This window comes from Porites lutea, chromosome 4, assembly GCF_958299795.1.
Source record: "Porites lutea chromosome 4, jaPorLute2.1, whole genome shotgun sequence".
NCBI lineage: Eukaryota > Metazoa > Cnidaria > Anthozoa > Scleractinia > Poritidae > Porites > Porites lutea.
The window spans coordinates 9,778,281-9,803,961 of record NC_133204.1 but is presented as its reverse complement, the minus strand read 5'-3'; the positions used below and the strand labels follow the sequence as shown (position 1 = coordinate 9,803,961).

Sequence of the window (25,681 nt, the reverse complement as noted above, 5' to 3'; positions counted from 1 at the left end):
TGAGAAAATGGATGTTGAGGTAGTTTTTCTTGGAAAGTGACTACCTATTTCTTATGAATCTTTTTTTTCCTGGTTTCAGAAAGTCAAGTTCCAGGATGCTTTTTATGCCCCTCCGGTTGTAGTGGTGTCTCCAAGACTTGGTTACAATAACAACAAATCACGTTTCTCCGGATCTGCACCATGTAAGTTAGTTACTGCCTGGGTTGAGGTTAGAAACATATAGTCTGCCTATTCTTTCTTTGGTTCTAATAGCGAGAATTTGTTTAAAAGTAAAGAAATGTTGTTTTTACCGTTGTCCTTATACTCACGTTCAAAACTTAGATTTTTCCAACGACGTGTAGCGGGGTATGTAAAGGGAATGAAGGCTATTTAACTGGTTTCTCATTTTTATATAATTATGGCAAACAGCCTTCCTAAATGATGGTACATTAAGCTATTTTTACGAATAATAAAACCAGGCTTTCTGCAAAGGAAACGCTCATAAGAACTTTTGAGCAGACTTGTGCGTTGGAAACTGATTTTTTTTTATAGTTTTGTACTCGTTTTGTTCTTTAAAACAAAGGTGCAAGATTTAACAGGTGATCATGAATTGTTAAAACAATTCATGATCAGTATACGTTATTTCTTACTCTACTTGCACTAACCCTTAGTTTAACCATCAATAAATCGACAAGTCAGTTGAAATTTGAGAAAAAAAATATTGTATGAATTTTTTTGTTTTACTAACATACAATGAACAGGTTTACTCTAGTTCAACAAAATGCTATATTTTGTGAAATGTGAACTTAAAGTATTTCTTTCGTTATTTTGGAATATGCTTAGAATACATCTACAAACGAAACAGAAGTGTGTGTGAGAAGCTACAACAATGACGCCAACGATAAGGATATCATAAAGGTCGATTATATGGTAATTGGAGGTACGTGATAAATTATGTAATGTAAAATAAGGTAAAAGCAATGACTTTTATCTGTAGACAATCACGGTGCTCTCCTAACAATAACAATAAGATAATAGTGATTAACTGGACAATACTAAAATACATATGTTTAATTTCGATCAAATTTTATCCTAAATTAAAGTTTTTTTTCCTTTGTTTCAAATCAGTCACGTTATACATTACCAAGCTCCAAAACAAAAGAAAGTGAGATTAAAGGCTAGGTTAAAATTCAGCAATATACGACATATATGGAAGCGCTCATGTGCTTTAGGCTGTGGTCACATTATACCAGATAACGAAAAGCTATAGTGTATAGTATAGTGTGTGAACACCTACATGTATCCAACATCTGACTCTCGACTTTAGAGATCGGCGAGGCACAATTGCAGCCTCTCTTTGTCACAACCGCAACAACCGTTTTTTTTGTATGTGTGAACAGAAGCCCTTTTCGATATGATTTTGGTGGCGGGGCAAAAGCTATTTGTCATTATGTGAACTTAACCTTAACCTTTACCCAGTTCCCTGATAACTCAAAATTCCAGGCTGTTTTATTTATTGACAAATTCGAAATGAATGAATCTGAAATGATGCACTCTGATTCCAACACTTGTATGTTTGTCTTTTAGACTTGGATCCTTGTATAGATGTAACATGTCATTATCACAGTCTGTGTAAGGCTTTTGGACCTGATGATGCACGCTGTGTGTGTTTGGACAGCTGTCCAACTTACAAAGAACCCGTATGTTCATCCAATGGCACAACATACGACAACAAATGTCTGTTTGAACAAGAAGTTTGTCTCAATCGACTAAACTTTACCGTTCAACATCCTGGCAGTTGTGAAGGTCAGCAGTTTTGTTGCCTTTTTGTGGTGGTCAACGTGCACCTTTTCACCGAATCCTGTTAACCTTGTTGGACTAATAGTAAAATGCTCTTTTACTTCATTTCTGTTTACTTTGCCATTCTTTTCGGGGAAAAGTTGTTGCGTCAACAAGGGATTTAATTTTGTCACTTTAAGCCTATAACTTGTCTTTGCAACTCCTTTTTAGGATTTCCTCTTCAGCGTGGTCGCCTTCACATGGCCCATATTCCATCTCTGGGTTATTCTCACTGTCAGGTAATTCCTTTCGAGCCTTTTGTGTTTTATCCTGACAAATCCATTGAAGTGCAGATAACTGTCAATCATATGGATACCAGTGACAAATCGTATGTCCATGACGCGGCGGTATCATGGATTGAGAATGTCAATAACGGCGGATTTACTGCCTGTGTGATGGCAGCCGGATATAACGAACGAACGTCGTATGCTAACGTGACAGTTGATTGGATGGCGTATCAAGGTGCTCCAGTGGGTGGTGTGACTGGTGAACTTCGCATGTCACAGTGGTGGACAGGAACGACTTGTGCAACTGTTAAATTTCCCACTGTAAGTTGCCCTAATCTATTTCTGAATGCTCTCTTTTTCAAAGCTTTTATGGTTATAAACATCATATAAACATCATTCACGACAGTTGAACTATTAGAAGTATTGTCAAATTACAGTTTAGGGTGCTTTATAGTTGTGAAAAAATGCTAAACAATGAAATAGTAAATGAAATGAAATAAAATATAAAGTGATCGTTCTTTCACTAATTAACCACACTTACTTATGTAAATTCGAAGAAGTGAAACATAACGTTCAAACTGCCGCTTTTAATAACTTTCCTGAATTTATAAGGATCACCATTCTTTCTTTGAATTGTTAATAAAGTAGATAAATAAAGAAATAAAAAATAAAGAAATAAAGAAGAACAGACGATAGAACTATTTTATCAGAATGAAAATTTTTCTATGCTATTTGCAGAGGAAATTTTCAGTCAAACCTTCAGTCTTTGTGACGTCAAAGCATTACAATCCAGGACTAAAACGTGACGCTGCAAGTGTATGGATTGAAGATGTAACAAAATCATCTTGTAAAGTTTGTATGAGAGAACTGCAGAATTATGCTGGATCGCACCGAGATATTTTTGTGGTAAGCACAATGTATCCTTAAGTGAATGTCAAACATGGATCATGCATTTGGCTGCCACGAACTACACCCTTAAAAAGAACAGCCCGTAGTTATCATAGGTCGAGCAACTCTGCAAATTCATCTTAGAATTAGTTATTAAAAGGCGCAAAATACTTTTCAAGATTCTTCACCTTCACACCTCATGCCCATTACTTTTTTTATTATTTGTCTATGCATGCCAGTCGATTAACTAGAAATAACGCGTTGTTGATTTTATTTTCAGAATTGGCTGGCCTTTTCGGATCTTCCCAACCCTCCCTTTTCAGAACATAACTCGATCTACTTTGCAAATGATAAACCTCCCAACAGAAGACATTATAATGCATTTTGCAAGGTCAGTATCAGCGTTTGAGTTTGAATCCAAATCTCGGTGAAAAGACTTTTTTTACCATCCGATGGTAGTTGTCAAATTTTACTTTCAGACCATTAAAGCGAAGGTGTTTAACCTGTAACAGTCTTAGCAATGTACATAATACTGACAATTCCATAGGTCACACATTCGCTACTTCTATACCTCAGTCACCTCTATGATGGAGTCAGTCCATTTGGTGTTTGTATGAGTAGTTTTAAGAATTAAATGTAAGTATTCTGTAAAAGGAGAATGATAGAGCAAAAGCATAAAACCCATTTGAATGGCAATTTCACGTTATCAAAGGTTTAAAGTTTAGTTGCAGCCTATGTTTCAAAGGGCTTCTTGTGCCGAGCTGAGTGAATTCAACTAACGTTGGCCTCAAAATCGCTTTCGTCTGTTTCACAGATTTGAGCGTCTCAGTTTGGAAGTGTACTTTATGTAGTGCCATCCCAGTTTATTTTGAACGTTGATATGGCATGCTTTTCCCAAAATTTTAACCGCAAAGTTAAGAATCAGTTAATTCACGATTATCGCAAAGTCGGCCGGAAAACAAAAATCCCCTTTTTTTTCAAAGGTGGAGCAAAGTCTAGTCAAAGCCGAGGTTCTCAAATTTCACTTTATTTCCTTTTTACCCGTCTCTAGTCAAGGACACTTTAAGGTAGTATCTATGAACAGTAAAGTAAGATTTAGTCATCCAGACCTTACCAGAGGATTCTATAAATACAAAAAAAACTGTTGGATTTGGAAGTATTCTCTAAAGTTATTTCTTAATTAATGAATTATCTGTCTCTATAACTTGACTATATAACCTATAGAGTGAAATATAAAAAAGGCGTGTGTGAAGTAGACGATAAGAATTCCCCTTTAAGTTGCAAGAAATATTTTCTTTTCCTTTTATAGGAGGCAATCTTTGCCAAAAGTTATAACACAACGCCACACGTCTTGATTTCTGCTTCTCACTCGACAAAAGGAGGGCATCAAAGTCCAGTTTATAACAGCATAGCTGCCTGGGTAGAGGTTGGTAACTAGTGATGTCAGGATATCAAATTTCATATTAAATTAAGAGTAGTATAGTAGAGAACTAATTAACCTTTTTTGCGGACGAATCTCGTTATTCTGCTGAGGAATACATAAACACCGATGATGTTATGACCTTTTGTCTTTATTCCTTGAAAAAGTAACCTGTGAATAATCGTAATAATAATAATAATAATAATAATAATAATAATAATATTCATAATCATAATTATAACATATTTAACCAGGATAAACCTGTCAGTGAAAGCTGTTATAAATGGGGAGAACGATACCAATTTCAGCACTGAAGAATACAGGCAACTACAACAAATAAAGATAAAAATAAGTAGTTAGAGCTGTATACTGGTGCTTGGGCACCAGTGAAAAAAGTGCCTTTCTTCGCAGATTCTGTGCGTACTGTAGAAATTAAAGTTTCTAAATATAGGTGGAATCTCATTAACATAGGTCGTGTGCCGTTTTAAGGTGGTTTAACCGGTTTTACACTGGGCCTTTTTTGGAACTTGATAGGGAAACAAATGCGTTGCTTTTTGATTGGTTGACTAAAAAAAAGTAAAGTATTCATTTGTTGATTGATGCTGTCAAAGTAATAAGCGCTAGCTCCCCTTTGACATGAAATCTGGGTAAGTATTCAGTTCTGCTGCTTTCATTGCCCAAAATTTTTTTCCACTTTTGATTCTTGGCGAGCAAATCGTGCATATATTGATGAGTTCGAAGACAAACTAGCTCTTTCTAATAACAAACCGAATTTTTAACTTTCCCGAGTCCCCCTTCTCCTCCTCCTCCTCCACAATTCAGTTTTTTCGCTTCACCTTCCTTTTTTGATTTTCCTTTAAGCACGAAAACCACCACCACAGTCTCCACCACCACATTACTATTGTTTTCCCACCACCACCACCTTCCTATTGTTTTCTCTCTTCCTCCACCACCACCACTGCCACCACCAAATTTCTAGTGTTTTCCCTACTCCATCACCACCACCACCACATTCCAATGCATATTTTAGTACTAATGTTTAGTGCTTTTACATACAGTATATTAGCAGGAAAGGCTTTCGGGTTTGTGTCAAAGAACTGTATGAGGCAAAATACGACCCACTCTTCATATCCTACATAGTTTTGTCAGGTAAGAACTTTACTGCTTAAAGGAGAAGATTTTTTACGCTATATCTTTTACTATTGTCTCTTATTTGTGACTCAATGCCGTGATTTATACGCACAGATATCTGTCCAGATGGATGGGACTACTTCAATGGATACTGCTATTTAACGAGCTCTGTATGCGCACCTTGGGTGACTGCAGTGTCCAACTGTTCAATGATGAACTCACATCTGGTAACAGTGCACAACCAAGAGGAAAATGTTTACATACAGCACCGTCACAATGGCGAGCGATCATGGATTGGCCTTAATGACCGAAGCGTTGAGGGATCGTTTGTGTGGACAAACAAGGAAATAATCCGTTTTCAGTACTGGGCACCGCAACAACCAAACAACTTGAAAAACGAAGACTGTGTCCACGCCCTTGGTGCAGAGCATGGCTACACTTGGAACGACGTGTCATGTGATAAATGCTATAACTATACTTGTGTTAAAGGCAAGTTTTGAGTTACCATAGAAATACTACAAATCCAAACCTTTGTCACCAATAACGAGGTTTAAAGATCACTTCTGCAGTAGTGAGTTTTTATGATAATTTTATCGCCGTGTTGTTGATCAGAATTATATAAAGTCTGCATTTTTATGTAGCAGTCTTCCAGGCGGTAGTCTTAATATTTAGGTACTCCAAAAAAATCTTCATGTGAATGATAATACTGCTACTAAGTAAGATCACGGTGATAAATTGGTCTTCATTGACTTTGTTGTCTACTACAGACATTGACGAATGCATCAGCAGTTATCACAGGTGTGATCCAAACGCTGCTTGTCAGAATACCGTGGGCTCATACATTTGCACTTGCAAAGCTGGATTCTATGGAAATGGAAAAAAGTGCTTTGGTAACTATCACAATCCTTTTTTATGCTTTCCTGACCTTTGCATTCTGGTTGGCTGTTGAGTTAACATATTTGCCTTTTAAGGTAACTAAGGTACTATTTAACAATTATTCGCCGAAGGCGAAGTTAATATTGTTGAATAATCCCCGAGACGAAGTCGAGGGGATTATTCAACAATATTAACTGAGCCTGAGGTGAATAATTGTTTTAGTATATTCACACGAAGTGATCTCAACAGAATCAGAAAGGAAACCATTAAAAAACCATTAGTTTGATTGACGGGTGAAAATTCATGCGTGAACACGAAGCCGTAAACAGTTGATGCGCAAAAGTTAGATCTTTACAGTATCTTCAAACATGGCAAATGATAGTTTTAATCCTTTTGTATCGAGTTTTGTAAGCTTTAGCATCAACGGTTTAAAAGAAAAGGCCGAAAATTTAAATTACTACCCAATTCTGAGAAGAAAAGTATCTAGAGCTTTATTTGTTTCTGTCAACTCACCGTGAATGAGAAAGTTTTCTTCGTCGCTTCTTGCAAATGCTGTCAACAGCGGCTGCGATCAAGGTGAGCGTTGTTTATCTCCAAAGTTCTTTGCCTTGTTAACTTGCTGGCACGTACAATTTTCGAAAATATTTGCCTTCCTCTCTTCTCCATAAATTAACCTCTATTTATAGGCAAAATTGGTCTTGCGAGAAAATCCCGAAATCACAAAACAGTGACAAAGCGACCTCGTTTTCCTCTGTAGTGGTAAACATAGCTTCGAGCGTACAAAAAGTCAGCTAAAGTAAACCACTTCACAATAAATCACGCTGTTTAAACACCATGAAGTCTTTTCTTGCCTTCAAAGTCATCAGCACTTGGATATTCGTGTATTTTCAAACAGGTTTTACTTTGAAACTTTGGCAAAACACCCAGTTCACGACAGCGATTTTGCTCGGCTTTATATTCACCGCCTAGCGCGGTGAATATAACGTCATAGTCCGAGATAGCTAACCAATCAGATTGCTTGAATTACCAAGATCACTGAGTGTGTATATACTAAAGACAGTTAGGCTTAATTTCATAGGTGTTAAAGCCATTATTCCGGGCCTGAACTTCTTACACATTTTCTCATACAGCTTGCAGTACAGTGTACAAAAAGCAGATATTATTGTTAACTGTTGTTAACTTTATAAGTTGTAAAGTAGCCATATCCTGCCAAATGTAGAATTAACACGCAGTGCTAATGTCATGTCTTCCAGCTTATAAGAACTGTGCTGAACTGTACAAAGCTGGAAAACGATCAAGTGGAGTTTACAAGATCGACCCAGACGGTGCTGGTGTCTTTGACGTGTACTGTGACCAAACAACAGCCGGTGGGGGGTGGACAGTGTTCCAAAAGAGACTGGATGGCTCGGTTAATTTCTACCGCGGCTGGAACGAGTACAAAAAAGGGTTCGGAAATCTGAATGGCGAGTTTTGGCTCGGACTGGACAAAATTCACCGCCTGACAAAAACTAAAAGCAAACTTCGAGTGGATCTCAAGGACTTCAACAGAAACACGGCTTATGCCGAGTACAGCTACTTTGCTATAACAGACGAGAGAAGCAAATACAAGCTGAGTCTTGGAACTTACTCCGGTAATTGTATTACTTAGTACTTAATTAAAAATGGAGTTCGGGGAAAGAACTTTTAAGGCCCAAGTTAATGGTAATGATTTTGACGTTTAAGAAATAAAGATTCACAACAGAGATACAGCTAGTTACAGATACAGTGAAGTATGTAATAATCACACAGCTATCATAAAATATAAGAGTAAAGCAAAGTAATATCATATGGAGCGTTAGGGTGATTTTACTTCGACCATGAAACGGATTCAATGTTTCCTACTGTCTTTAGATCTTAACCATCGTATTGAAAATCACAGTTATGTGGAGAAAAATTAAAGGAAATATCTTTTGTTCCAATTTCATTTTCCAGGAAATGCTGGTGACTCGCTAAGTTATCACAAAAGCTCCTCTTTCACCACTAAAGATCGAGACAATGACTTGGAATCTGGTAATAACTGTGCCACAATTTTTAAGGGGGCTTGGTGGTACAGGGGCTGTCATCATTCCAACCTGAACGGCCTCTATCATCGCGGAAGACACTCTTCAGGTGCTGATGGTGTGAACTGGTATCACTGGAAGGGATATCACTACTCCGTTAAACGAGCTGAAATGAAACTCAAACCAGTCAACTTCTAAACCAACAAATAGCTGTTGTCAGACTGCATATATCTGCTTGATTCGCAATGGTCGTTTAAATAACTTAGCTGTAACACATTTTGTTAGACTACTGCTGAAATGATAAATTAAGCATAACAAACTATTGTCACAGATTTGATGGAAAAAAACAATAAAATAAAAGATGTTGCAATTGGCTTTCGCAATTTACGATGTTGTTTCTCATTTATACTAACTGCCTTCTGTCCTATTAGTCTTTCTTCGCCCGATTCACTGAACTTTATGGTTTTTTAAATACTTCTCCGATGCTTGCTTTATATATCCGTTATGGCTCAGTCAATTCCAAGCGTATCAGAAACACATGTGAAGGCAAAACCACAACGACAAACCCGTGAGGGTTCGCCGGATCTTTAGTTGACCTGGATCAGTAAAATCTTGAGTACCAAAGTTTAGACTTAAAACAGTAAACTGATTCTTACGGCAGGAAGAGTGATAGAAAAAATAAATAAAGAAAGCAAAAGTAAAAATAAAAATTAAGAGGTGAATTATATTCTAATATACTACTTTATTTTTGTTTTCTTTCTCCCTTTTTTCTATCACTCTTCCTGCCTTAAAGATCAGTTTACTGTTTAAGTTTAAAATTCCAAGCGCGCCCATTCCCCTTCGGGCACTTGTTGGGTATTTGTCAATTCTTCTGGAAACGGTTAACAGTGTTCCTTTGTCAATACTTAAAGGGACACAGTCAGCTATGGGACTGCGCAGGCCTGGACACTACTTTTGCCAGTTTGAAAAGAGTTTACCTCATGATCAACTCGAAATCAAATCTACGCGTTCGATACATCTAGACAATCCGCTTTAGTCCTACCTAGTGTTTCATTCGATCCTCGATCTTTCTCTGAAAATCTCTTTTTAAGCAAACTTTTACTCATCCTATTACATTGTTTTATCATATTTGGTTAAAAACAGCATTCAAAGGAACATGAACAGAAGAGGTGAGAAACGCGCAGGCGCCAGGCGAGAGAAATCGCCTTCTTTTACCAAAATAACAAGAGAAATGAAACAGTGACATTGACGAGCAAATAATCATTGTATAATTTTGGAAAATAGATGGAAAAGGTTACATATATTTGGAAAATCAAGGGTTCTCGACCTTGAACCTTTCACACAGTACAATCACTCAGACTTCGCGCAATTTCTCACCTCTACTGATGTTCGAATTCGGAAGTATTCGTCGATGTTTGGCTTCCCTGGAAAAATCCACCGTTGAATGACGTGCAGTCGACAAAACTAACATTAAATGTTAACCCTGTACTGTTTCTGAACACTTTCTCTCTCGCTCTAACCATTCTCATACTGACATGCAGTTAATCCCACTAGAGAAAATTCGTTCCTCACGTGACTCAGTTCGTAAGGCCAGGGAGTCGCATTTGATAGATAAGACCATGACTCTTGAACCTCATGGCCTGAACCGCCGTAACGAATTATTGTAATCCATATCCTTAGTATTTTTCCTTTCCAGTTTGAATGTTGTACGTCATTTCCGCCTCTCCCTTTTATTGCGACATTCTCCATCTATATAATATTGTGATTGCTACCTAAGTTCAGTAACATCTGTAAACCTGAAGAAGGCTGGTGTGGCCAGCCGAAATATTGTTATAATAAACAATACACGCTGTTTTAAATCAGCTTTGCAGTAGTCTTTTGACTTCTCGTTCTTGGTTCTTTATATTTTGGCTGATTAGATCTCTTTTCTGCAGATCCAACGTTTGCAACTAGCAGGATCTTCGTCCACGATTTTGCAGTTAATTTGAGCCATTATTGACCGATGGCTGGATATTGGCCAAGTTCCTCTTTCCGGTTTTATTGACCGAGACGAGGCCAATATACAGCCATCTCGATCGAACAAGTCTGGTCAATAAGGAATTTATTATATTGCCAAAAAGACAACAATTTTTTGGGGGACCAATGCGAGAAATCCCGAGCCCGCTTGGTTAGCCAATCAGAACTCAGGATTTGTTTCATCTTGCCCGCTCACATTTTCAGCCATATAGTAATTGAACACTAAGTTCACGAGTTAATTACAGCCCAGAGTTCTTTAATGTGATTAATTTGCGCTCTCATATACGATAGAGGTGTAGAAACTTTTATCAAAGGCATTTCGAACAAAAATAAACTAACTTTTAAGAGATTTTTCACCTTACCAACAAAGGCAAGTGATACAAGCAGGCGCATTGCATATCAATTACTCACTGAGTACTGAAATAAGACCTGAAGAACGAACAAGGAACATTTCAGTTCACACAATAGCATTTCAGGTCATTTCAGGCTGTTTTATCGTACAGTAAGCTGCTGTCTATAAATAAAAGGTTTATCATATTTATTTTATCGACATTTCTTTACCATTTCACTTATTGAAGCTATGTTTTCAGCTTTTTCGAAATGTCACGTGAACTATCTTAAGAAATAAGAAAAACAAAACCAGCAAAATATCGCTTTCTGAATTCATTTATGTAGAGTTGTGCCCCAAGACCTTTCCTGGTTTGGAGGAGGCAAGGAAATTAGGTACAAAACATGATGAAGTCTAGCTGAATTGAATCATGATAATACATGACAGATTTTGTGATAAGAGAGCTTTCTTTCTTCAAAGTCATATCTCATCTGACAATGTCGAACGAAGAGCCATACAGAAAAAATACTGGCAGTTTTACGCGCGAAGGTAGATGTACATTGTATAAGTATAAATGATTTCAATTAATTCTGGTTCACACAGTTCACACATCTATATAATGCTTTTATAATAAAAAGTCAAAAACATTTCGATTTGTCACGAGTCAGGATTGTCACACCACGGTGTTTCTTGTACATTGCAGTGCAAGTTCACGTTAAGAATCACGCACGGTGCCTCATTAATAACAAGATCAGTCTTTTTAGCAATGTTGTACTTGACTGTTGTAACTCCTGTTTCCCTGTCTTTCTGAAACGATACCTGAAAAGACAACACGAACACAAATAAGGATTTTCAAGATTAAATGAACTTGCAAGTTTATCCAAAGAATGAAAATTCAGACTAGCAGGGTATCCAATGACAACTGAGAACTTAACTTCAACGGCATAAAAACGGCGCGATTATATATTTTCTCCTCGATGTGAATGAAACTTTTGCCTATGATAAATGTCATGGTACCATTTGAAAACCAAGAGGTCAACTAGGCTGAGCGAAAAAGCCCTCTCGATCTGGGAGGAAGGAGGGCATTGGGGATAGAGGGGAAAAGAAAGATCGCCTTGGTGCGCGTCTCAGTAATTTTTTATCTGCATTGAAAAAGTCGACGCAAACCCCATTGAGCAAACGTTCTTGTGTAAGAGCGAAAGTTGGAGGGGAAGCCTCCTGTTCCCGCCACGGCTTCTGCGTTAAACAAAGAAATGCTCACTACTCAGAATATTCCAAACAAATTTAGGTATTCAATTGGACGTAAATTAATTGGGATTCCTAAAAAAATGATAAAGACTGTCTTGACAGTTTTGACTGCATTCATGAAGGGCGATGTGAAGAGCAGAAACAGTATTTTAGGTTTTACAGCAATACTCAAGGATTTTCATTCAGGAGGAGATCTAGCTGTGTACCTCTTCATTAGCCGACAAAAACAAAAACTAAAAAAAAAAAAAACTAAGAAAAAAACAACAAAAAACAAGTGATCCGTAATTTTTAGGATTGGAAGTTACATCTCGGGAAGCAAGTTTTATGTCATATGACTTTCTTTTTGTGGAACAAGAACTTGGTGCCTTACAAACGATTATACAGGACAAGCAAATAAAAGCGCACTACATGATTCTCTAAGTGGAAAAACAAAACTATTTCATCGTTTTGATGGCTTTTTCGGAGTTAGGCGGCCTTGTAGCGGCATGATTGAAGGAAAAAGAAAGATCTCTTGGTCCGTACACAAGTTACAGAGCGAAAGTTTACCAGTCACAGAACGAGAGATGAGTTAGCCACGGTATAAACAAGTATCAGTTACCTACATGTAAATGTACCAACTTACCTTCTCCTGGCAATAAAAGCTTGCGTAGCCTCGTTTTCTTTTCTTCGCTTCATGATCGTGGTTAAACGTTTCATAACCAGTCGTTATTTGTTTGCTGCAGTGGCTATAAATCTAAAATCAATATCAATATCGTCAAACAATATTAACCTTAATAGCCACTACAAAGGAATCCGGTGTTTATATCGAAAAAAATTCTGACAAGAGATTATCAGCCTAGGATAATCATACAGAGGGAGACGGAAGTAAATGGGACTGTGGATCATAGTGAATATTGAAAAAACTTCGAGTCCTCCTCCACGTCTCCCTCAGCTCCCCGCCCCCTTCGACGTGTTGTCCCCCGCTCCGTCCCCCGCGCCGTTTCCCTGTCCGTTCCACGCTCCGTTCCCTGCTTCGTTTCCCGCTCCGTTCCCGCACATTTCCACTCTCGATCCCCACTCCGTTGCCCGCTCCGTTCTCAATTCCGTACTCCGCTCCATTTGCGGCTCCGTTCCTCGCCCCGTTCCCTGCTTTATTCTGTTCATTGTAGACAAAAAAGGACTAAGTTCTATCTTCTCATCACTCTTGACCGATGATAATATAACCTGTTGTACACCATTGATCTCATACAGATCCAAAATTTGTTGGAAAGCCCATTGTATAAAATAGAAAAGAATGATGTTAAACTCATATGTTGCAAATTGAAGTTACTGAAGTCATATTCAAATAAACCCGAAAGGTTTTTTGTGTTTTTGTAATTGCTTAAATTGTAATAACCACAACGACGATCATATCTGAACATTTAAACTGATTTGTATTTCCGCAGTTCACATCATCATCACGTTTCATTCTTTTCACGGGTTAAGATAAACCCAACAAACTTCCCTGGTCCCAATGTACATGTATGGGTCTTCCTAGCTCAAAGGTAGAGCACTGCAGCGCTAACGCAGTTCTAAAATCTTCTATGTTGTAAAATAAAATTATTTTGTAGTTCAACGGTGAATATTAGAGAGACTTACTAGAGTAACGTTTACGCCAAGCGATCAAGGTTTCTCCTTTTACGTGTCGTTTATTGTTCTTTACACGGCAATAACGTCAGGAATATCCATAAGGATTGTTTTGAGCTGTTTTTATCTTATCATTTTCTACTTTAAGAATTTCCAACTTGAATTTGACCTTTGCATTTTGCCGTTTGATGTAAAGGTGTCTCTAGAGAGGTTAAGCATCACGTTTATGTCAAATGGCAAACGCGAATTGTACCACGTGACCAAGTTTCCCTATTACTTGTCGTTTACTGTTCATTATTTCTATACATAAATTAGTAGTTTTGCCCAATTTTTTATCCATAACAATTATTTTGAGCTGTTTTTTCCTGCTCATTTTCTACTTTGAGAAATTCTCAACTTGAATCTGACCTTTGCCGTTTGCTGCATACGTGAAGCTTCAACTCCCCTCTGTCTCACCATTGGCAACCGCTATTGATGTCCCCGAAACAAAAATAATGAAAAACCAGAAATAAGAAAAATTCTGGACTGTATTTATTTCTTTGAAATCGTATACATGCAGCAATCCTAAACTGTACGAGTGAACAAGAACTAGGTTAGATTACAAGAGCCCGATAGAGCGCCGGAAATATCAATTCACCATTTTCACATAGACCATAATGAACCTTGTTTACCCCCCCAAATTTTGCATAATCATTGTTTCCAGGTTCTCAGTTGTCCCATTAGAAATTGAAGACAATGGTTATGCAAAATTTTGGGGGTAAACAAGGTGCATTATGGTCTATGTCCAAATGGTGATTAGAGCCTAATAGAGACAATAGAGACAACACCATGTCATCACATCCGCTCTTGCTCGCATTGTCACTGAGTAATCATGTCACTTAAGTGTCACCGAAATGTTCCATTTGAAAACTGATTAAACAGTGTTACGTCCATTTCCCGCGTAACAATTGATACTTTGTAGCGTAGAACCTGTTGATAGTATTTTATTTACTTATTTTATTTATTTAATTTCATGCATTATAGAGATGTATGCTCTCGGGGTAATGCGCATCAAATATAACTAAGAATTGTAAAACATTTTATTATAAAAATAATAAAGAATAAATTATTCAAATAGATACTGATAGGGGCACGAAATAAAAACAGATATTATTTATAGGTAGACAAATCAGAGCTTTCGACTGTAAATTTGACTAAATTTGAAATGCAAATTTCATCATTTTACATTGAGTCTAGTATTGCGACAGACCTAATTCACGATTGAAATATATTCTCAAAATTATCCCCTATTTTAAGTACAATTTATCGATATTTTACTATCAGTCTATAGCATTCCTTGCTCATCTATTGTTTGGTAGAGGTAAACTGAGATAACAAGTGGCTTTTATGAATTTTCACCCATTACCCATTTCATTGATTTCGCTTTGTTTACAGAATAAGCGGCTTTATAAATTTTCCCTTTCTTCCAATAATGAGAATTATAAGCTTAATAGGACCTAATCACGAAAAATCAGGTTGACCCGCAAATCGTTAAAACGAAGTCTTATCCCTCCAGTATTGAACTATGAAACTTAAAAATCAGAAGGTTGGTGATAAATTGTAGTTATTTCAAAATATGATGCAAACCAGCGAGGAGGTTAAAATGTCTTTTAATTAGTTCTACATCAGTTTATCATTGTAACACTTCACTGATTTAGATGATGGGATTACAAAAGCTGAAGGTATATTAACCATAAAATAGAAAACCCGATGCAAATACCGCAATTTCTTAACTCAGCTAAAGTTGACGAACATAAGAGAGCGTCTAATCGCCCAGTAATTTTGAAATATCTTGGCTGCCCGTATGCAAATGTTTGAAATGGAATAGCCGAGATTATCAGTTATAAACCTGTACACTTTTAAGCAGAAAAAATAATTTGCTTTAGAAGATAAATTAGACATTCTTGCCAGAAATACCATTAAGCTCCAGTAGTATTTCCCCTATTTTTTAAAACTCAAAGTTAAACTACTCATAGTTTTCGTTTTAGTCTAGATATTTGTTAAATTTTACTGTTTAAGTGATCCTGAAATCATACACCATCTTCTTTATACTATTGTGCCCCCAGGGAAGTCAAAGACCTCACCTGTCTACCCCCACTAAGTAGATGTATCTTTAACAACATTACATATCAGCTCTTTCCTGCTCCTTAACCATATCACTGCTACCCTCTCAGGCAATGTTTTCATTGTGCTGAACGTGTTATATTTTCGCGCTAAACCTTATTGCCACGTACTCCTAAGACGTACAATGAAGACCACGGTAGACTTTCTCTCATTGGAAGCAAGATGTCTACCGAGCACCAACTCCGTGTACAATTCTTCTCAATTTTCTTCATAGTTGCTCTCATTTACCAAGACACTGAAGGTATGAGCGACAGCTAAATTGATGTTTTTTATGTTATTGAAGAACTGTTTTATACAAACATGCTCGTAAAATTTTGATTTAGTGATGAAGAAGTGTAAGTTACAAGAAGGTTAAAAAATGTCGAATAATCTCACAGTGGTACTTAATAGTTTTTCTTGTTTGTACTACAGGAGTCAGCTTCAAAGCAGGAAAATTCAATGTGACCACAACTTTGAGTCTGTTTGCGTGTAAGAATGTTTCTTTTGGGGAGCCTTTTATCGGTGGACAAGAAGTTAAAATCTTCATTTCCAAAAGCCATGCAACGGAAGGTTCTACTCGTGGAAATGGCGCAGCAATTTGGGTGGAATCTGTGAATAACAAGGCATTTACTGTCTGTGTTTTGGAATACGGAGATGGCTCAAGTGGCGCTTCGCAAGTGAACTGGATGGCGCTGCAATCTGTACCTACTGGCGCTCAACTAGGCACAGCTTCTTTAAGCTCCTGGACTACGGGGACAAAGTGTAAAAGGATCGCTTTTGAAAAGGTTCGATTTGTTCAGTTTATCGTTTTTTTAATTTCGTTTCGTTTGCCTCCTATAACAAAAATTAGCCTTTTTTGCTTTACACACTCATTATTTCATATGTCTTCTCATAAAAAGTGCTAGAGTCATGAGTTTCACCATTTTTGACAACGTTGTTGTTGTTGTTACTATTGCAGCCCGAAAGGTGTTACTTGTTTTCTTAGTATTCGCTGTTATCAATCATCTTACATTTTTCTGTGTTTGTCATATTTTTTAAGAGATGAAAAGTTTGATTGATTGACTGGGATAAGGTCAACAAAATAATGTTAATATTATGGGGTATGGCATCACCGGGGAAACCGTGACGTCATTAATTTGGCGGCCATATTGCATGCCATCTTTTTTTTGCTAAAATTTGTCTTAATGGCATAAAAAGTGAGAATTAAGTTTGAAGTATGATATAATTAAATATGATTATATATGTACTTTTCTTACAAAGAAAGTAACGCGCATTTTTCGTAGAAGTCGCTTAGCCTTATGCTATTTATGACGTCTTATCTTGCTAGCATAGGAACCATGTTTGATAGAAAATTCTTTTCATTCATGCAATTAAATCTCACATTCTATTTTTAGCTAAATTTTTTATCGATATTTGATAATTGTGATCTTATAAATTGGCACTCTGATCAAATCGCTCTTGTCTTTATTTATTTTTTCTTCTTTTCTCGTTTTTGTATTTGACCCTTTCTCTACTACAAAGCCAAAGAAATATAGTTACAAAAACATTCAAAATTTCCGTATGCAAAATCCTAATAAATAAATTGCACTTTTGCAAAGGTCGAATGACAAAGAAGATCCATATATGTCAATGGTAACACCTATAATAGGTTTTCGCCCACAGATAATGTTAGAGAATAAAATTATCTCCTCGTAGTGTGGTCTACGAGTGAGGTGCAACCTCGCTCCGGGGGCGAGGTTGAGTGAGGTGATCACTGATTTTCGTAAATAGTTAATTTATTTGACGTTCCACTGTATTATCCCTGGATCAGCAACAGAGCTGCTTTCTAGGGCAGACATATTACCTTCAACACTCGCCTGCATTATTTTTTTTAGCTGAAAATACATAATTGATGGATGATATTATTTCCCTACTTTTTCTCTTCTTCAGCTTTTCTTGGCTCTTCCAAATATCATCGTTACAGCTCGTCACCAGGTTCTTAAAAGACCTCAAGACGCTTTGGCCGTGTGGGTGGAAGACTTGCGCAAGGACAGCTTTAAACTTTGTGCCAGAGAAACTAAGATTTTTGATGGAATTCATAAAAACATTAAAGTGGTGAGTAATATTCCAGTTACTTGATTTCTTCAACTACTTTTTGTTTTGTTATTAGTGGTGTCTTTAAACGTGATAGAACAAATTTTATATTCTGTGATCTTCGCAATTTTAGAAACAACAAGTTAGATTCAGATTAAAAAGGGTTGCACCAGTTGCATCTTAATTGATATTTAACCATATGAAATTTGGGGTTTTATCTGTAACGAGTCGTGAATGCATTCCAGATACCTATGTTTCCTTGCACTGCTACTCCTTTTGTTATGAAAGCCAATGTCTCAATTTCTAACCGAGTACTAATTTTGATTTTAGTATCATTTAAGCGCACATTTAACTTTCATATGTGTCAGGACGCACGTGGCATTTACAGCATCATTGTATAACTTCATATCTTTACCTCTTTTCTGCAGGATTGGATGGCTTTTATCAAATTGAAGACTCACAATTTCACCTTGACTAACAGTCTGGTGTTTACAAACAAAAACTCACCATCAAACAAAAAAGACAACAACGCTGTCTGTCAGGTATATTGTCATGTTTAATGGTGTTCAATTTTGACTACTCTTGTTTTCCCCTTTCCTCTGCTTGTATGTGTCATTCAAATTATGGATTAACTAATATCAGGGGCAACCACCCATGTTTTTGTCCTAAATACATTGGAAACCATTTTTAGCCTCTACAGAGCACTTTTAGATCTCTAGAAATGCATGCTAAGTGGCCCTATAAAATTTGTATCTATTCGTGCATCCTAGGGGAACTTGAGTCTTTTCGAAATTGCAAGGGCTACAGTGTTATTATCCCGAAAATTTTAGATGCAATTTATTTGCGAAAGTGAAAATTTTTCTGATTCCTCTCTCCATCACATTTTTGAATCCGAAAAGACATGAATAATTGTATCCTTTCAAAAGAAAGTCTCATTTTCCACTTGTATTTAGTTGGTAGGAGGACTGAATCAGAAAATGGATGGTAACATTTTAGAGTCTTTCTTGGAAAGGAGCTATCTATTTCAAATGATATTTAATATCATTTGTTTTGTCCTGTTTTCAGAAAGTCAAGTTCCAGGATGTCTTTTATGCCCCTCCCGTTGTATTGGTGTCTCCAAGACTTGGTTACAATAACAACAAATCACGTTTCTCAGGATCCGAACCATGCAATGCAGTTACTGCCTGGGTTGAGGTTAGAAACATAAAGTCTCTTTACTCTTCCTGTGGTTCTAATGAAGGGAATTTTTTTGAAAGTCAATAAATTATTCCTGATTGATCGTTGATTGATTGTTATTCCTGATTGATCGTTGCCCTTTCACTCACGTTAAAAGCCTAGATTTTTCCAACAACCTATAGTCTACAGGGGTTGATATTACTAATTTTAGTTTCTAATTTTCATATAAATATGGCAAATATCGTTCAATATAAAACATTTTCTGCAGACTTGTCAGATGAAAACTAACCTTTTAATAGTTTTGTACTCGTTTGGTTCTTTAAAATAGAGGACTTAGAAATTTTAGTCTGATAGGTTCTTAACAATTGCTGTATGCGAATTGTTACTCCACTTGCACTAACCCTAATGTTTACCATCAATAAATCGACATCAATAAATTGACAAGTCATATGAATTTGAAAACTTTATTTTATTACTTTTAGGTTTTACTAACATACAATGAGAACCTTTACTCTAGTGCAACAAAATGTTATATTATGTGGAATGTGAACTTAAAGTATTTCTTTCGTTGTTTTGGAATATGCCTAGCATACATCTACAAACGAAACAGAAGTGTGTGTGAGAAGCTACAACAATGACGCCAACGATGAGGATATCATAAAGGTCGATTATATGGTAATTGGAGGTACGTAATAAATTATGTAACGTAAAATGAGGGAACAGTAACGACTTTCATCTGTAGACAATCAAGGTGCTCTCCTAACAATTATACATAATAGTGATAAACTGTACAATACAAAAATGTATATGTTTCGATCAAATTTTATCCTAAATTAAAGTTCTTTAATTTCCATTGTTTCAAAACATTCAGATTATACATTACAAGGCCCCAAAACCAAAGAAAGTGAGATTAAAAGCTAAGTTAAAATCAGGCGCGTAGCTGGGGTTTGAGAAGGGGTGTTGGTACTGATACGAATATTTCTTAACAGCGGGAAATACCGCGTGCGCCAAAGGCTCGAGCCTCTAGGGGTTTCTTGGGGGCAATTGCTCCCCTAGAAAATTTCGAAATCTAGAATACTGGAAATGCTTTTTTTAGGATTCAGTAGTCTCCACATGAATATTTCAAACGAGATCAGGTCTAAGATAACAGGTACTTTTGGTCATGACAATAATATTTTCGTTTGACTTTGAGCATTCATACGTATTGATACATACCGGCTAAGTACACGAAACGTTTTACAAAATTCGACATGTGCTGCAAGGTATCTCGGAGCAAAAGCTTAAGCCTCCCAGTTCCCCGGCTCCACTCTGTTTGTACTTGATATACATGATAACCAGTGAGGAAAGCCTAGCCTCACCCATGGCACATCTCGTAGCCCTCTCTTTGTACAGATTGAACGCTCGCACTCGCACGATGTCACGGGAAGAGTAGCCGCAATCTTGAGAAGAATGTACGGGTTAGAAAAATCATCAGGATCACATGCTTTCAAGGACGTAGCGCATGAATGAGCCGTAATTATCCTAGCTTGCACCTTCCTCTTCCAACGCTCAAATTAAATTACTAAGTCAGTTAGCTGCTGAGCAGTGATTTGGCTTTCCTGAATTACAGAAGGAACTAACCCGAGCAGCTTACTGACCCTCACTGGCTATCATGCATATCAAGTACGATTTGCTTATAGATCTGAACGAAGTTATCAATTTATTTGAAGGTACATCCTAGTGATGTAGTATTATATGTAGTGAAAATAATCCCGCCACTGAGGTTATTTCCTTAACAGGCGTTCCCTATTTGACAAATGGAGTCTAGAAAGACGAAAGGCAGGGAATACGATTTTGGAGGGACCCAGGTGATACGTGTTTAATACAAATTGACGTTTGACGCTGCTTTCCGTACAAAGACAGCGGAGCCGGGGAACGGGGGCGCTTAAGCTTTTGCTCCGAGAAACCTTGCAGCACACGTCGAGTTTTGTAAGACATTTTGTGTACTTAGCCGGTATGTATCACTATGTAGGGAAAACAAACTTTGAGTTGTTTTAGTCCTGCATCATTGACCTGCAAAGGAGGTTCGTTCAAACCCCTCGAACCCCCCCCTCCTACGCGCATAAAATGGCAGCAATATCTCCGGCGACATATATGGAAGCGCTCATGTGCTTTAGGCTGTGTTCACATTATAACGCGGGGTAGCTTTTCGTGGCGCCACAAGAAGCTATCCGGTATAGGTGTGATCACCTACATGTATCCAACATATGACTCTACACTTCAGAGATCTGCGAGGCACATCCTCTCTTTGTCACAGAAATCACGCCGCCTTTGTGTGTGAACAGAAGCCCAATCCAATACGGTTTTCGTGGCGGCGCAAAAACTATCCGGTATACTGTGAACATAGCCTTAACTTTTATCCAGTTCCCTGATAACTGAAAATTCCAGGCTGTTTCATCTATTGACGAATTCGAATTGAATGAATCTGAAATGATGCCATCCGATTCCAACACTTGAATGTTTGTCTTTTAGACTTGGATCCTTGTATAGATGTAACATGTCATTATCACAGTCTGTGTAAGGCTCTTGGACCTAATGATGCACGCTGTGTGTGTTTGGACAGCTGTCCAACTTACAAAGAACCCGTATGCTCATCCAATGGCACAACATACGACAACAAATGTCTGTTTGAACAGGAAGTTTGTCTCAATCGACTAAACTTTACCGTGCAACATCCTGGCAGCTGTGAAGGTCAGCAGTTTTGTTGCCTTTTTGTTGTGGCCAACGTGCACCTTTTCACTGGATCCTGTTAACCTTGTTGGACTAATAGTAAAATTTTCTTTTACTTCATTTCCGTTTCCTTTCCCAATTCTTGGGCTGGAATAGGTTTTGCGCCAACAAGGGATTTAAGTTTGTTACTATAAGCCTATAACTAATCTTTAAAACTCCTTTTTAGGATTTCCTCTTCAGCGTGGTCGCCTTCACATGGCCCATATTCCATCTCTGGGTTATTCTCACTGTCAAGTAATTAGTTTCGAACCTTTTGTGTTTTATCCTGACAAATCCATTGAAGTGCAGATAACTGTCAATCATATGGATACCAGCGACAAATCGTATGTCCATGACGCGGCGGTATCGTGGATTGAAAATGTCAATAACGGCGGATTTACTGCCTGTGTGATGGCAGCCGGATATAACGAACGAACGTCGTATGCTAACGTGACAGTTGATTGGATGGCGTATCAAGGTGCTCCAATGGGTGGCGTGACTGGTGAACTGCGCATGTCACAGTGGTGGACAGGGACGACTTGTGAAACTGTCAAATTTCCCACTGTAAGTTGCCCTGATCTATTTCTGAACGTTCTCTTTTTCAAAGCTTTTATGGTTATAAACATCATTCGCGACAGTTGAACTTTTGGAAGTCTTGTCAAATTACAGTTCAGGGTGCTTTATAGTTGTGAAAAAGTGCTAAACAATAAAACAGTTAATGAAATGGAATAAAATATATAAAGTGATCGTTCTTTCACTAATTAACCACATTTACTTATGTAAATTCGAAGAAGTGAAATATAACGTTCAAACTGCCGCTTTTAATAACTTTGCTGAATCTATAAAGATCACCATTCTTTCTTTGAATTCTTAATAAAGTAGATAAATAAAAAAAAAAGAAGAAATAAATAAGAACAGATGACAATAATAATTTTAAATGGAAGTCTTTTATCAGAATGACAATTTTTCTGTGCTATTTGCAGAGGAAATTTTCAGTCAAACCTTCAGTCTTTGTGACGTCAAAGCATTACAATCCAGGACTAAAACGTGACGCTGCAAGTGTATGGATTGAAGATGTAACAAAATCATCTTGTAAAGTTTGTATGAGAGAACTGCAGAATTATGCTGGATCGCACCGAGATATTTTTGTGGTAAGTATAATGTATCCTCAAGTGAATGTCAAACAGGGATCATGCATTGGGCTGCCACCGGCTTTATAAGTTACAGGTAATTCTACGGATACCCTTAAAAAGAACAGCCCGTAGTTATCATAGGTCGGGCAACTCTGCAAATTCATCTCAGAATTAGTTATTAAAAGGCGCCACTCTTCACCTTCACACCTCATGCCCATTGCAGGAGCGGATCCAGGATTTTTTTTAGGAGGGGGTGCAGTCGTCTCTTGCTCTATTTCAACACCAATAAACCACATAGTTTTTTTTATGCAGAATACAAGTTGTTTTAGAAAACCGTAAGTAGTCTCGGGGGGGGGGGGGGGGGGGGTGCGCACCCCCTGCACCCTCCCCCTAGATCCGCCCCTGCATTGCTTTTTATTATTTATCTATGCATGCCGGTCGATTAACAAGAAATAACGAGTTGCTGATTTTATTTTCAGAATTGGCTTGCCCTTTCGGATCTTCCCAACCCTCCCCTTTCAGAACATAACTCGATCTACTTTGCAAATGATAAACCTCCCAACAGCAGACATTATAATGCATTTTGCAAGGTCAGTATCAGCGTTTCAGTTTGAATCCAACTCTCAGTGAAAAAGCCTTTTTTAACCATCTGATGGTAGTTATCAAATTTAAATTTCAGACCATTAAAGCGAAGGTGTTTAACCTGTAACAGTCTTAGCAATGTACATAATACTGACAATTCCACAGGTCACACATTCGCTACTGCTATACCTCTGTCACCTCTATGATGGAGTCTGTCCATTTGGTGTTTGCATGCATTGAATAGTTTGAAGAATTAAATGTAAATATTCTGTGAAAGGAGAATGATAGAGCAAAAGCACAAAACCCATTTGAATGGCAATTTCACGTTATCAAAGGTTTAAAGTTTAGTTGCAGCCTGTGTTTCAAAGGGCTTCTTGTGCCGAGCTGAGTGAATTCAACTAACGTTGGCCTCAAAATCTGTTTCGTCTTTCTGTATTTGTTTCACAGATTTGAACTTCTCAGTTTGGAAGTGTACTTTACGTAGTGCCAGCCCAGTTTATTGTAAACGTTGATATGGCATGCTTATCCCAAAATTTTAAACTAAAGTTAAGAATTAGCTAATTCACGATAATCTCAAAATCGTCAGGAAAACAAAAAGACCTCCTTTTTCAAAGGTGGAGCAAAGCCTAATCAAAACCGAGGTTCTCAAATCTCACTTTATTTCCTTTTTACCCGTCTTTAGTCAAGGACACTTTAAGGTAGTATCTATGAACAGTAAAGTAAGACTTAGTCATCCAGACCTTACCAGAGGATTCTATCAATACAAAAAAAAAACTGATGGACTTGGAAATATTCTCTGTAGTTATTTCTTAATTAATGAATTATCTGTCTCTACAACTGGACCGTATAACCTATAGAGTGAACTAAAAAAAGAGGTGTGTGAATTAGACGATATCTTGTTAACAATTCCCCTTCAAGTTGAAATATTTTCTTTACCTTTTATAGGAGGCAATCTTTGCCAAAAGTTATAACACAACGCCACACGTCTTCGTTTGTGCTTCTTACTCCAAAAAAGGAGGGAATCAAAGTCCAGTTCATAACAGCATAGCTGCCTGGGTAGAGGTTGGTAACTAGTGATGTCAGGATATCAAATTTCATATTAAATTAATAGTAGTATAGTAGAGAACTAATTAACCTTTTTTGTGGACGAATTTCGTTATTCTGCTAAAGAATACATAAACACCGATAATGTTATGACCTTTTGTCTTTATGCCTTGAATAGTCACCTGTGAATAATCATAATAATAATAATAACAACAATAATAATAATTATTATTATTATATTTATAATCATAATCATAACATATTTAACCAAGGTAAACCTGTCAGTGAAAGCTGTTATAAATGGGGAGAACGATACCAATTTCAGCATTGAAGAATACAGGCAACTACATCAAATAAAGATAAAAATAAGTAGTTACAGGTGTATACTGGTGCTTGGGCACCAGTAAAAAAAGTGCCTTTCTTAGCAGATTCTGTGCGTACTGCAGAAATTAAAGTATCTAAATATAGGTAAAATCTCATTAACATAGGTCGTGTGCCATTTTAAGGTGGTTTAACCGATTCACACTGGGGCTTTCTACAACTTGTTAGGGCAACAAATGCGTTGCTTTTTGATTGGTTGACTAAAAAAAGTAAAGTATTCAGTTGTTGATTAATGCTGTCAAAGTAATAAACGCTAGCTCCCCTTTGACATGAAATCGCTGAGTAAGTATCCAGTTCTGCTGCTTTCATTGCCCAACAATTTTTTCCAGTTTAGGTTCTCTGATCCTTGGCGAGCAAATCGTGCATATTGATGAGTTCGAAGACAAACTAGCTCTTTCTAATAATAATCCGAGTTTTAAACTTACCCGAGACCCCCTGCTTCTTCTTCACTATTCAGTTTTTTCGCATCCTCGGAGACCCAGGGGCAGATAGTAGGGGCGAGGGACAGTCCAAACGGGCGGAAAAATATGACACGAAGAAAAGTAAAGAACACCGAGAAGAGCCCCAGGGGACAATGTCTTACCAGACCAGTTCCAAACGGTCGCCGCAGTTCTGCCTTCTGATTGGGCAGGAAAACACAAAAGTTTTCTGGCACCAATCAGAAGTCAGAACGGCAGCGACCGTTTGGAACTGGTCTGGTAAGACGTTGTCCCCAGGAGCTCTTCTCGCCTTTCTTTACTTTTCTTCGTGCCATATTTTTCGGCCCGTTTAGACTTTCCTTCGCCCCCACTATCTGCCCCTGGGTC

The 25,681-nt window shown here is 37.5% G+C and overlaps 1 protein-coding gene and 1 pseudogene across 1 annotated transcript in view; both read left to right on the top strand.

The window, feature by feature from the left end:
• Positions 1-735: 735 nt before the first annotated feature.
• Positions 736-8,609, top strand: LOC140934165 (uncharacterized; annotated as a pseudogene).
• A 7,290-nt stretch (positions 8,610-15,899) lies between these two features.
• The window catches only part of LOC140935740 (uncharacterized), a 16,151-nt gene continuing 6,369 nt past the window's right edge, over positions 15,900-25,681 (top strand). The window contains exons 1-11 of the mRNA XM_073385307.1: positions 15,900-16,000; positions 16,171-16,523; positions 17,668-17,832; positions 18,240-18,353; positions 18,877-19,005; positions 19,576-19,672; positions 21,499-21,717; positions 21,923-22,299; positions 22,719-22,886; positions 23,348-23,458; positions 24,396-24,512. Of these exons, the coding sequence (XP_073241408.1) occupies positions 15,922-16,000; positions 16,171-16,523; positions 17,668-17,832; positions 18,240-18,353; positions 18,877-19,005; positions 19,576-19,672; positions 21,499-21,717; positions 21,923-22,299; positions 22,719-22,886; positions 23,348-23,458; positions 24,396-24,512 (1,929 nt within the window). The 5' untranslated portion in view covers positions 15,900-15,921. The remainder of the gene's footprint in view (positions 16,001-16,170; positions 16,524-17,667; positions 17,833-18,239; positions 18,354-18,876; positions 19,006-19,575; positions 19,673-21,498; positions 21,718-21,922; positions 22,300-22,718; positions 22,887-23,347; positions 23,459-24,395; positions 24,513-25,681) is intronic.